The following is a 13,016-nucleotide window of genomic DNA, read 5'->3' as shown; positions in this document are numbered from 1 at the left end:
TTATGCAATTGCACATGGAGCCGCCCAATATTTAGTATTATTGTATTTAAATGAGAATCTTGCTTGGATATGTATGAATACTATATTTACGGGGCCGCTCATAAATTACGTAATGTGGAAAGCGTTATTTCACAGACCCCTGCCTCCCCCTTGAAATTTTGTAACATAGCCACGATATCATTGGAACCCTCTCGCGATACTATAGAATTTATGGACCACCCTTGCCAAGATTTGCAGAAGGTTCTGCGTCGAACTTAAATTTAGACAGGATTATCCTCTTGGAATACTTACGTGGAGTTCGTCCAAATCAATAAATTGTAAATCCGATGGTCCAATCGTATACAGGATGCCGTCCAACTAAACTAATTAGAAGTTCATGTGTGGGCTCCATTTCTTAACATATATTTTAGGTACTTATTTATATAGAAATCAATGACAGGATGTAGTAAGTAAGTAAGGTTTAAGTAGGTTTATTACTGTGTTAAAATATGAATCATTACAGATTATTTCAAATATTGAACACAGGTTGCAATAACTCAAAAAACTGAAGGGGTTCAGTGTTGCATACGTTTGTCAGATGTAAATATGGATTTGATTACGAAGGATTTTTATTAGTTCGTTAGGTACGTCTTTTACATATAATAAATTCGAATCTAAATGCATGTGTCAATTAAATGCATAATTACGTAGTTTGTTTCTGTACACACGATATGTATGTACATAGATATCATTTTTTAGCTTTATCGGGTCGGTTAAATACTTTCGTAAAATACATAAAAGAAAACTAACAAACAAACCTTTGTAGCTTGTGATTAATAAATTTCTCTTTTATTTCATATATTTCCTATGTTTATTAAATGTCTACAGCGTAACTCAGAGTAAAGAAAGTCGAGTTTCGAATAGCGCGGAAATTCAAAATACTTACAAGGGATGCAGTCAGACCTAGCGACAAGGGCGGAGGTCATAAAGAGTCCAACGAGAAATATTGTGCATATGTAAGTTGTTTAACGTTCCTTACAAATTCCGTTCATTTCCGTTTACGAAGAAATAGTTTTAGTTAAAAATATATGAGTAAAACAAATTTAATTGGTGGACCTTTGAAAATCGGATAACTGATGCCCGGCAGGAGACGGGCTTATACGCAAGTTTATTATATTTGAGTAGCAATAATGTGAACCGGAATCTCGAAAGCCACTAAAAGAATTGATTTTGTTAAGATTTGCAGTTTGCAAACATGATTTTTGTGAATGTAAGGGTACCAATAATTTGATACTCCATTTACGGGGTAATGTGACACTAGAAATTTTCATCCAAAAGTTATTTTTTGAAATTTATTTGTCAAATTTCCAAAAACGTTCGATTCGGATTGTAGAGAAAAAAAGCGACTTTGGGCCCCTCCCACTAGGGCCGGAGTTGGACCAAATTATTGGAACCGTTTAACTCACAAAAATCACTTCCCCAAACTGTGCAAATCGTAACAAAATCAATTTTTGTATGTATTTCGAAATTCCGGTTTATGTACATTATTGGCGCTCATTTTAAAGTTGTCCTGCTCCCGATACTTAAATATTAGTTGGATTGGCCCTATTGCGGTCAGCCTGTTTGAGCGGAAGGCAGACAGGGCAGTCTGATCGCGTACAATGTTTCCAATGCGATATGATTTGCCGAGAAGACCAACAGTGAGTGACCGGGCAAGATTTTCCGGCCTGGCAGTTAGTCAAGTGCGCCAATACGTTCTTCATGGTCCCACAATGCGGAAGGGTACACTGGAAAACATGTAAATAAACGAATCCATGTCAAATTGACCCCGTCAGATTTCCCCGCGACAGATTTCCCCGGTCATATTGACCCCGCGACAGACTGACCCCACGCCATATTGACCCCGCGACAGATTGACCCCACGTCATATTGACCCCGCGACAGATGGACCCCACGCCATATTGACCCCGCGACAGATTGACCCACGGTAACTATTAGTTAATACACACATACATACGATAGTGGAAAATGTCCCATGGACATTTTCCACTAGCGTACCATACGCAATTAACCCTTTCTTCCAAAATTTTACACTTACATTTACGCCATCTCATATAGTGTTAGTTTAATGGATTAGATGAATCGACATGTTCAATCATAATTTTTTTGATAAATTTGACAAAAGATTTCATCTTTTTAAAGCAATTTCTAAAAATCGGTATGGGTCACCCCATAGGGTCGCTCCAGATAAAAATTTTACCAATTTACTTTCATATTCTTCCAATGGGACCTATAAGAAACATCTCTACCAAAGTTCAGTTTGATATGATGATTTTTGAAAAATCAGTATGGGTCACCCCATAGGGTCCCTCAAGATAACAATTTTTCCAACTTGAATGAGTTTTTTGTGCATTATAAGCCATTAGCAACCTCTGTACTAAATTTCAGCTCTCCACGACAACTTTGAAGTTTTGGTGCATAATACCCCACCCACTCCGATGACCCCCACCGGTCAACCACGGGACCAATTTCGCCCATCTTCGAACTCGTTTCCTAACTTTGCCCAATATGCATATGGTAAAAATTTCAAGTCAATTGGTTAAGCCGTTTTGGCTCTATCGTGCCGGACAGACAGACGGACGGACATGACGGTTCCATAAGCCCTGACTCGGGCTAAAAATATAACAATTTGTCAACAAAATTATGATTGGACATGCGTATTAACTATTTATTTGTGTATTAACTAATAGTTGCCGGGGGTCAATCTGTCGCGGGGTCAATATGACTTGGGGTCAATCTGTCGCGGGGTCAATATGGCGTGGGGTCAATCTGTCGTGGGGTCAATATGGCGTGGGGTCAATCTGTCGTGGGGTCAATCTGTCGCGGGGTCAATATGACCGGGGAAATCTGTCGCGGGGAAATCTGACGGGGTCAATTTGACGCCCTACCAAATAAACCGTTGTAATGTAAAACGTAGCTCGCCCCGTAATACTTATTGTTAGATAAGTGACACGGACACCATAAGGTGATACATATTGGGTTAAATTTAACGCATCACTTATTAAGCTGAAATTTGCCACTTGATAAGATGGAACCTCCTACCGGCTGAATTTTGCCCTACTTATGATTTCCGAACCACTTAATTAGCTAGTGGTTGATACATAATTAGATTAGGGCCCACTTAAACTAAAGTATTCGAAAATTTCGTCCAAGGTACATGCAATATTTTATTATTGATAAAAGCATTCATGGAAAATCAAATTAAAACCAAATATTACATAACAATGAAAGCTTTTCGAGCTCTATTCGAGCTCGAGGGGGAACTCGAATTGAACTACGAGTCTCAATATTCTCCATTAAGCTGGGACCTAGACGGATTAAGCTTAGAACCTGCCCCTTATGCTCAACAGGCCAGGACTCTACGGTGGACCACCTACTTTTTATCTGCTCTACAACAAACTCCATAGTCCAAAAGTATTTGTCTAAATTCAACATTACGTTATCAACTTCCTTTCACACTCCTTTCACACACCTTTCACACACTATGACAAGAACTATTGCAATGTATGAATAGAATTTCATAAACACATATTAATAACCTTTGTAAACTTTTCAAACTTTTCGATCTTTGCGAGTATTTTTCTGACGTATTTTAAATAAATATAATCTCATAATTATTTGTCAACATGATGAGGGCCAAAGGCCATATATCATTTAATAAATTGATTGATTGATTGAGTCCAATCGGCAAGACTGAATTTCATCATCCACAATCTTGCGACAGCTGTGTCAAATGATCTCCAGGAAAATACATAATCCTTTAGTAGTTGTTGACCAGAAGCAGAAATAAAATAAACTCGAACATTGTTGTCCTCCACATCTTTTGGGAATCTACTGCTAGGCTGGGATTGTACCCAATAACCGGGACCAGCAATAAGATCGCTTATAATTGTGACCAAAGCTTGCTAAAGTCCTTTTATAATGGCTTCAGAAGCGTCAGAAATCAAGATAACTTCTGTGACAGCTTCGGCAGTATGGTGAAATTCACGATTCTTGTATGACTCAACTTTTGTAATTAAGACCGAATTATCTATGAGTTGTTAACTCCTCTCCTCCAAATTTCTATGATTTGATTCTTAGGATTTGCGTCAAAACCTTTACAAATCAAATACAATTCGCACAAAGGTCATACAGTTTTGTACAGACACATACACGGTCATACAGAGAGTCTTAATTAATAAGTGTATCTTTACCAGTTTTGACATTATGGTCATACTCGCCAACGGTTCTATGGAGTTCCACTATTAGCGATTCAAAATTATTAATTATATTATCGCTTTCAAAAGTAATCGTCGTTTTGCAATACAAGTTTTCGAATTGGAACAGAGATAGCGTATAATTATTCCTTGATAAATCCATTCCTTAGACGTTTCAGAAATGCTTCAGCTTCAAACCGATTTTCAAAATTTCTTCCGCAGACTCGAAACGTTCACTTTCATTGTCTCAATTTAAAACTTGAGCATAAGCCATTTTTTAGTATGCAATAAATATATAAAATCCGAGCTGATATACTTACAACTGCGGTCGAAAAATTATGCAGCAAAGAGTATTATTGGGTGGTTTGTAAATGTAAGTGAAGGTGCCGACAGTCAAAACATTCGTGGCAATCTCATAATATACTTAAGATATGTATATTTTGCTTCAAGTGGGGATTAATCTAATTAAGTGTCAACCACTAGCTAATTAAGTGGTTCGGAAATCATAAGTAGGGCAAAATTCAGCCGGTGGGAGGTTTCATCTTATCAAGTGGCAAATTTCAGCTTAATAAGTGGGGCGTTAAATTTAACCCGTACATATTCTGTATGCATTGGTGCAAAATAAACGGACAAAATAGATTCGTAAGTTGTATGGAATTTTGCACCAAAGGTGGAAAATAAGCAAAGGGGAAAATACACCCATAAATTCGACATAATTTCGACTTTCTCGGCACCCGCGGGCAAAGTATTTCTGCCGTTTCTTCTGCACTTTTCGTGCGTATGGAGCCAATTACTTCAATTGGTTGTCACCACTTTGTTATAGCTAGTTCGATTCGAATGGCGCTATTAATTTCCTAAAAAATGGACATGGTCCTATTTAAATAGGATCAATTGATGCAAAAAACTGATTAACAGACAGACGGGCAGACAGACAGAGGGACAAGAAAAATTCAATAGGTGTCGTTGTACGCAGGACGAGCTAATAATACATAAATCATTTATCTTACTTCTCCACAACTTGGAACTTCACTTTCCCGTTTCTGACACTTGTGTGCATGCAGGAGCAGGATAAGTTGTTGTTGGATGAGTCTTCGCTTTTCCGGATCTAAATTTGACGGTGGTGGAGCCTTTAGTTGATTATTGGCTGGCAAAACATTGTTGACAGGATGTCCCTGAACGACTTGATTCGAGCCATGAGCGTTGACCCCAGTTTGCATCATAGGAATACCATTGTTGACCGTGCTCGCAACACCGCTATCCATGTCATCCCGGACGTTCAGGGATTCCAGCAGGCCTGACAAATCTGCAGAATTTCTTTCATCGCTAAAAGGAACAATTTTCAATGAATTACTGGATTTTATGCAGTCAATAACAATCAGCTAATCAAGTAATTAATTAGTTACGTAAATGAATAGTATAACTTAAACGTTTTCAAATTACCAATACTGGATTCGTTTAGGATCACGCACTTCTTCAGCGTCCATAATTCTGAAATTTATGGAATTGCTCAATGCTCATTTGCCTCAGAATTACAAAGGTTGCAACCATCCATGCTCACATTCATTCATTTAATGATGACTGAACAAATTATTCAGTCAATATTCAAAAATTGAATGAATATTGAATGAATATTTTATTCCGATTTGCTAATAAATGAATATTGAATCAATCTATTCAATTCGTGTGAATGAATAATGAATAAATATTTGTTCATCTTTCATTTTTTGCTCAATACATTGTGAAAGTTGAAAATTCATCTAATGCTGTTAATTTTGAATAAAATGAATAATGAATCAATGTAGAATAATTAATGAATATTTTTTTATACAAATTATGAATGAGTAAATAACGAATGCATATTTTTTCAAAGCTTTGGATGAATGAACTTTGAATGAATACATATTTTTTGAACATGTATGGTTGCAAATTGCAATACATAATACCGAGACAGAATTTAAATTATTGCTACTTTTGCACATACCTTGTAGGAATTTTGAATGAATTTAATATTGTTAAAAAATGTGTTACGCAATTAATTAACTATCCAATACTTAAGTCAGCACGTGCTGATGGTAATGAGTCACAATTTGTCAACTTTATTTTGCACACAAGTTCTTATATTTTCAATTTAAAGAAATGTGTGATTTGATTGTCTGCTCTGGTGCGAGGTTAGTTTGTAACTGAGGTGTTTGGTTAATAAAGACATTAAATTTAACCAATATGTATATATAAATACATAAATGTGGTTAGGCATCAAGGGTGCTTTGAATGCATTGATGTATGTATTTGTATATTTCCAGGAATAATAATTTCTCTCTAAATGCATACAATAAATTAGGGAGCATTAACCGAGTGTCCCCATCTTTCCAGGTACACGTGACCTGTCTACCTTGTGCAGGACCAAAAGGTCTGCTTCTAAATTTATCTTGCGTTCTGCAGACTAATGACCTCTCTCTTTTTAGAGAAAAACAATAATAATAGTAAACCTTGTAACAGGTAAAAATAGTTCAAACCGGTTTTTGACAGCTGAAAATAATTTTTGTGAGAAAAGCTAAAAATAAACTGTTAAACGCATGTAACGAAGGGGTAAAACCAGTGTGTCAGCGGACTAGTGAGTTGACCATATTTGGCAATATTTATTTATTTTAATATTTAAGCTACCCACTGTGCGCTAAACTCTATTCAGCCAGTATAATTTAATAACATATACATAAGAAAACGGGTATAATACATCTATACTAAAATGTTTTAAACAATTAGTCCAGAAGCAATGAAAGACATGAATTATTTATTTATCTATTTCATACTAAAAATAAAACATGTATGCCAAATTTTCAGATCTTCGTGCCTTTATTGTCATATAAGTGATGTTTATTTAAAAAAAACTGAAACAACTCCATCCCAGATTTTGTATATGATTTTTCTAAAAATGCAATAATCCAACCCCAATATTCTCGAACAACGAAATGGTTTGATATCTAGCTCGTTAATCTCTTTCATCCAGTATGTTAGTAAAAAAAGTCATGTTATGAAAGTAGTTTCGAAACGATTTCGTGATAAAGAAATATCAAAATCTAAAACCCATATTCGTGGTTTTTAGTGAAGGCAAGTATTTACCTGAATTGAATTTGACTGCCTTCCGTTTTTGGGCCACAGGCCCATAAAGATATTCATGAAATATTGTACAGCATTCGTGATTCGCGTTTTTCCATAAAAAACATTCATAAATAAAGACAGACATGTCCGTACCATAAAATTCATAAAATTTATTAGATAAGCAAATAGCAATTCCATTCATTCTATGTACATCAAGTGTGCCTGACAGATATGGAATTTAACTAACAAGGGAACATACCGAGGTGTCCAACGAGTTGAGGGACGAGACCTGCACCAAAATGACCACAAGACATGAGTTATTCAACGAACTGAAGGAACTTCCGTGCAGAATTCACTTTTCGTCACGTTGTGAAGATATTTGTGACGAGCGTATGACCGGGTGGATCTTCAAGCTAGATCCAACTGTCGATATGACGACTCAATCATGATTTACAATTGGTCCGATGGCCGTTATGTTCTCGTGACAGTGTAAGGTTTTTTTATACCCTTCAAGACCCAAATTCATTGTATTTTTACAGTTGCAGATTTTGTGGGAATACAATTCCATCCAGTGTAACATTCCAGGATGGTGCTGGTCTCGTGCTCTTTCAGTCGGATTTTATCAATGCTGGGACCGGTTTCGAGTTTCAATATGAGTAACGTGTTGAATAAAAAAAATGATCAGTACATTATTCTAATACTTTTGTATTTGCATGTTACGTACATAGGCTATACTAATATTTAAAATTGTACTTATTCATGATTAATAAATTAAAATTTGTTACGTCCAAAAATAAAATTTACGAAAAGTTGATGGATTTTTGTCCTGAATTTTACGCCAACCGAAGTAAAACTCTAATTTTACGGTTTCCAGCACGAATTCAATGGAGCTAAAAAAAACTTTCGCATTATTTTCCCAGACGGCAAATTTTTCATCCAGTGTTACGAAACTCCCGTGGATTTTCCCAGATTTGGAGAATTCGCCTGTAAATACATGTAAGCCCCAAGTTACGCCCCCACCTTGGCAAAGTTGCTCAAATACACGAACGCTTCTGGATTTGAGTTGGCTGAGTTGCATTTCTTCACGTCGCACGTGGCCAAGTCGGTCTCCACAGTCGTCGGGAACAAAGAATCCTGAAGCAGGTGTTTAATTATTTATCTCAACTTACATATTTAATTATCGTGGTTTCGCCAAATCGGAGCGAGACCGCTGGCGTCATCGCATTGTAAGTATGTATAATTTAAGTCGGTGGTACTGGTACCCATAAACATGTAGTTTCCAATCTCTAGACGGGTGTCCATCATCAACTACGGGATATATCGCGAATATAAATAAATTATATATGTAGGATTCACAAGTGAGCTAAAATTGCGACCGTAAAGGACATGGAAAAGTTATAAAAATTGAAAATACAAGCAAGTCGGCAGTTTGGATCTTAATTGAGAAGAGATTAGCAATTCAACTTAGCATTTAACCAAACTATTCAACGAAAATTATCGTCCAAAATAATGCAACACTATTTCATCTTCGCCTTCGTCCTCAGTGGCGGCCTTCTCATTGCTCTAAGTAAAAAACTATCTTGCAATCGATTTTAGTTTCCATTAAGGATTTTGACTTAGTTCCTAAATTTTGAACTTTTGACTTCAGTAAAGCTTAACCCTTATTTAAGATTTATGAAGGTGAGAATACCTAACCTATCGACGGAAAAAACACAAATGATATATTACTAAATAAAATGTAATCTGATTTTTCGTCTTCAATCTAGCGTCACGGTTTTTAATTGTTTTGTGTTAATTATCTAAGCCCCCTAACGGTTCATCGATTTGGCGTGTGCCCGAATTTGCTGGGCCAAATCCACCCACAAACTATAACGATAACCAATTATATTGCGGTGGAGCTCACCAAAGATGAACCAAATGTTCCACAAAACCCGTTCTCATATTTCGCAGGAGAAGGTGATACAGAGTGTATCTCTTCATGAAAATGCAAAAATTGAGATGCTATTTTATGAATTTCCATGATTTCCATTTATCTGATTACATATTGAATATGGAATTGTACACTATGTGAGATAGCAGCATGACGAGAATAGGTATAACTCGAATGGCTTTATTTTACCGCATAATTGATATTTATTTGTCAGTTTATTTTGCCCTTTCGCCCCAATTAAACTTAAAGCACCACTAATTTATTAATTACAACGAATAAGCTGGTTTCGGACAAATAGCATCAATCAAATATATTACAATTTGATTTATCCCGTGCCAGGTAAGTGTATGCCGCATTATGCATGACAGAGGAGCCCCATAAAACTTGTAGGACGATTTACTGGGTACATTTGAAACTTAAATATTCTTAAAGAAAAAATGTTTTGCGAGATTTGCACGAGACTTGTTTGCTTAAGTTGAACTAATTATACGGATACTTAAACCAGTTCAAGTAAGTAAATAAGTTTATTTCCTTGAGCAATGCAACGTAATCCGGCGAAAGAACGTGCATAGTGCATGCATGTAACACTAACGGTTATATTTGTCAATTTAACCACACTCTTAAAAATATTAATACCCTTATTGATTGATTTATTTATTGATTGATTTATTCATCAGACCCCTTTCGGCCATAATTGCCCATAGAAGTACATACAAGATATTTATACAGTGACATTGAGATACCCTTGTTTATGGTAATTGCTCTCGATTATACGTTAATAGAGAGTGGCTTAAATTAGGCGTACATTATTAAGTACATATGTATCCGGAAACAAACTCACAATGGAGGTCTCCCAACGTATACTCACAGATTTGGATCAAACTAGCGTCAATCGATCACAAATATAATTAGTATGAAATTTGCAAATGGAACTATCTGCCAATGAGCAAGTTTGGCGGAGATATTTGCATAAAAAGAGGAGAAAACGCACCCCCAAGGCTGGCAAATTTTTCATTTTCCAAATTTACTGCGCATTTATCCCGCTTTGGATGCAAATATCTCTGCCAAGCCTGCTCATTGACAAATAGTTCCATTTGCAAATTTCATGCTAATTATATTTGTGATTGATTGACGCTAGTTTGGTTCAAATTTGTGAGCATATGTACGTTGGGAGACCTCCATTGTTAGTCCATATTAACCTTAACTTGAAAATGAATAAAATTAACGCATTAATTCGTGCGGTAAGTTTCGACTTTGCATAGGCAACTTATAATTCAGAGGGTGTTTATTTACGTTGGAAAAAGTAGCCTTATTTTTAAGAGTGTAGTGCATAAATACGAGGATCTCATACCGCATCACAATTTTACATATTGGGTGACATTCTTGGTGCACACCGTCCCCCATTGTATTTCATTCTGGGCCTTTATTGTTTTGGTTTTTATCGTTTTTTAAACAAGTCGTAAAACATTGCGTGGATTGAATAGAGGCCAAATTTCTTTCACTCAGCTCAGAAATATGTTCAGCTTAAAGTGAAAAATTTATTTTATCTTAAATATTTTAGTTATTTAATTTCGTCGTCCAGAAATTTACTACAAGGCTTCATCTTAAAAGGTCACAAGTTTCAGATTAGTTAGAAATTATGAAAAATTTGTATGTAATATACCAACCCGTTCGGATTATGGAACGGTGACGTGGCATGCCAACGTGGCACACACTCCCGTCACAATTCAGTGACGTGGAGGAGGAAGGTCATGTAAGTATTTTTTAAGAATGTACATACTTATACGGACACACATAGGTACATAAATAGCAAATGCAGAAATATATACGAAATTTGTGTGATTTATTTTGTTCAGAATTGAGTAAGACATTTACAGTCTAAATATAAACAAAATTTGCTTAAGGTTGAGTAAAAAGGATGATAGCCTAACCATGGCAAATTTATCCAAATTTGTGTAAAATTTGTCCAAATTCTTGTAAAACTTTTTTCCAACGTGTGGATAAATTTTTAAATTGTTGATTGCGTCATCCTTTCTCTTACTCACGACGACAAAGTTTTACAAATTTTTAATTAAAATGTGATAACTATTCGGTTTATATCGCCACAAGTCTTAATAATGAATTTAACATAAATATCCGTAAAAATATTGACAAGTGAAGTACAATTTTACATCTTTTTCCACTACAACATTCTCGTACATATGTTGATATTAATAATTTAAAATACATCACAAAGAAATTTGAAAAAAATGGCAGAAAAATAAGGAAAAAAGTAATATCACAAGGAACAAAAATGAGACGGACCCTGCAGCGCTTTCATTTCCAGCTACCTATACATATTTGCGAATGCAGAATGTGACATTAAATAAAATTGACATCATAAATTTTAAATTTTAGTTTTGAGATTATAAACTTTATTGCTGTCTTGACCTGAAAAGCTGTGTATAACTCCTGATTTGCGACACACGAATAAACTACGGTAAACTAACAATTAAATTGATCACGACTAGCTTTTAATTGCACCGTTTTGATTTCACAATTTTTGAAAAATTGCTGTTGTTTTGCTTAAAGGGGCCGTTCGTTAGGCAAGCGTCGACGTACGGAAGAGTGCCATCTTCCCATGCAAATTCGAAACTATATCAATACGTAAGAATTTTTATACTTGAACAAATATGTAATTCGAGTAAGAAAAATTCGAAAATAATTAAAACAACGTATTTATCAACTTTTGCTGGGTGTAGGAAACGAATCTTCATTCCATAGACGAGCATGATTTCGCTAATTTTGGAAAGGTTTCAAAAGATAAAGGTACAGTAAAATAAGCCATGTTTTTGTTAAGGGTTTCCGACAATGGATTAACTTTTGTGCATGATAAATATTTAGATTCCGGTTCAGATGAAATATTCCCAATCAACAGATTCGACTTCCAACTTGACACCGAAAATTTCTCAAAATTCTTACCGGCTGGCTTTCATCTTCCCGTTTCTTCATCCCGTGAAGTCGAGATTAAGTTAAGATGTCAAGACTTAAGTATACTTTTAAATAGTAAAGAGCAAGTTATACATAAATAAATAAGTAGGATTATTTACATATATGTATAAATAGTTTAAATTTTAGCTTTCCAAGTTAATTTGATGGTTACTATGTACCACAAATAATTACATGCTTCGACTCATTTATGCAATTACTCAAATTTGACACCAGAACAAATACTTAACTAAAGACATATTTAACACAGTTCCTCAATGCCACATAAATTTCGTGAGAATTTCATCAATTTTAATGTCAAGACAGTTTGTATCTGTTTTGGCTGTTTCAGCTCAATTAGAAATTGAAAAATAGATAAAACGAATGAGGGAATGTCCATATACTCTGTTATGACAAAAACCAGATAATTCGATCCTACCTTTCCTATCCTTTTCATGTTAAGCTTAACGCGAGTAAGACACAGTCCGAAAGGACACAACCGCCTTTATGCAAGGTAATGTATATATGGACTTCCCTTTTAGCAGTATTATAGTCATCGCTGGAATTAAATTTCCAGACACTTTGGAAATTTTCAAACGAATTAATCTACACTTAAATATTTAGGAAAAAATTCTCGGTGACCTCTAAATTATTAATCAATTCTATTAATCCTTCAACGATTAATTAATTATAGGTAGCATTGTCCCGCATGTAATGAGTCAATGTTAAGATTTTTATGAAATACTTTATTTTTACGAAATAATTTAGCGTTATGTAACTCGGGAATT

General features: G+C 35.3%; 1 protein-coding gene and 2 long non-coding RNA genes across 5 annotated transcripts; 2 read left to right on the top strand and 1 right to left on the bottom strand.

Moving 5' to 3' along the window:
- Positions 1 to 882: 882 nt before the first annotated feature.
- Positions 883 to 7,985, top strand: LOC118438778. 2 transcript variants are annotated; one of them, XR_004837056.1, is made up of 4 exons: positions 883 to 995; positions 5,297 to 5,622; positions 6,606 to 7,820; positions 7,871 to 7,985. It is a non-coding gene; the product is annotated as an uncharacterized LOC118438778 (long non-coding RNA). The 2 variants fall into 2 exon arrangements; XR_004837057.1 differs by lacking the exons at positions 6,606 to 7,820; positions 7,871 to 7,985 and adding an exon at positions 5,695 to 5,912.
- On the bottom strand, positions 989 to 6,607 carry LOC110859532 (histone lysine acetyltransferase CREBBP). 2 transcript variants are annotated; one of them, XM_035859516.1, is made up of 5 exons: positions 6,217 to 6,607; positions 5,676 to 5,723; positions 5,243 to 5,558; positions 1,523 to 1,766; positions 989 to 1,134 (listed from the first exon to the last, which is right to left on the bottom strand). In XM_035859516.1, exons 2-4 carry the CDS (start codon positions 5,717 to 5,719, stop codon positions 1,563 to 1,565), a joined length of 564 nt encoding a protein of 187 aa, XP_035715409.1. In that variant the 5' UTR covers positions 5,720 to 5,723; positions 6,217 to 6,607; the 3' UTR covers positions 989 to 1,134; positions 1,523 to 1,562. The 2 variants fall into 2 exon arrangements, with proteins under 2 accessions (XP_035715409.1, XP_021964187.1); XM_022108495.2 differs by having other exon boundaries at positions 989 to 1,766.
- Positions 7,986 to 10,399: 2,414 nt separating the features above from the next.
- Positions 10,400 to 12,359, top strand: LOC118438779. The gene is made up of 4 exons (XR_004837058.1): positions 10,400 to 11,740; positions 11,833 to 11,907; positions 12,003 to 12,069; positions 12,145 to 12,359. It is a non-coding gene; the product is annotated as an uncharacterized LOC118438779 (long non-coding RNA).
- Positions 12,360 to 13,016: the final 657 nt, after the last annotated feature.

This window comes from Folsomia candida, unplaced genomic scaffold (assembly GCF_002217175.1).
Source record: "Folsomia candida strain VU population unplaced genomic scaffold, ASM221717v1 Fcan01_Sc026, whole genome shotgun sequence".
Classification (NCBI taxonomy): domain Eukaryota; kingdom Metazoa; phylum Arthropoda; class Collembola; order Entomobryomorpha; family Isotomidae; genus Folsomia; species Folsomia candida.
Note: the sequence above shows the minus strand (reverse complement) of the source record. Positions and strands in the feature narration are given on the sequence as shown.

Bases quoted from the DNA above. Each gene is read 5' to 3' on its own strand.
- LOC110859532 (XM_022108495.2), bottom strand. From the start codon at position 5,719: ATGGACGCTGAAGAAGTGCGTGATCCTAAACGAATCCAGTATTG. The intron at 5,559-5,675 runs GTAATTTGAAAA...TGTTCCTTTTAG, and splicing joins CCTAAACGAATCCAGTATTG to CGATGAAAGAAATTCTGCAG. The intron at 1,767-5,242 runs GTAAGATAAATG...CATGTTTTCCAG, and splicing joins AAGTTCCAAGTTGTGGAGAA to TGTACCCTTCCGCATTGTGG.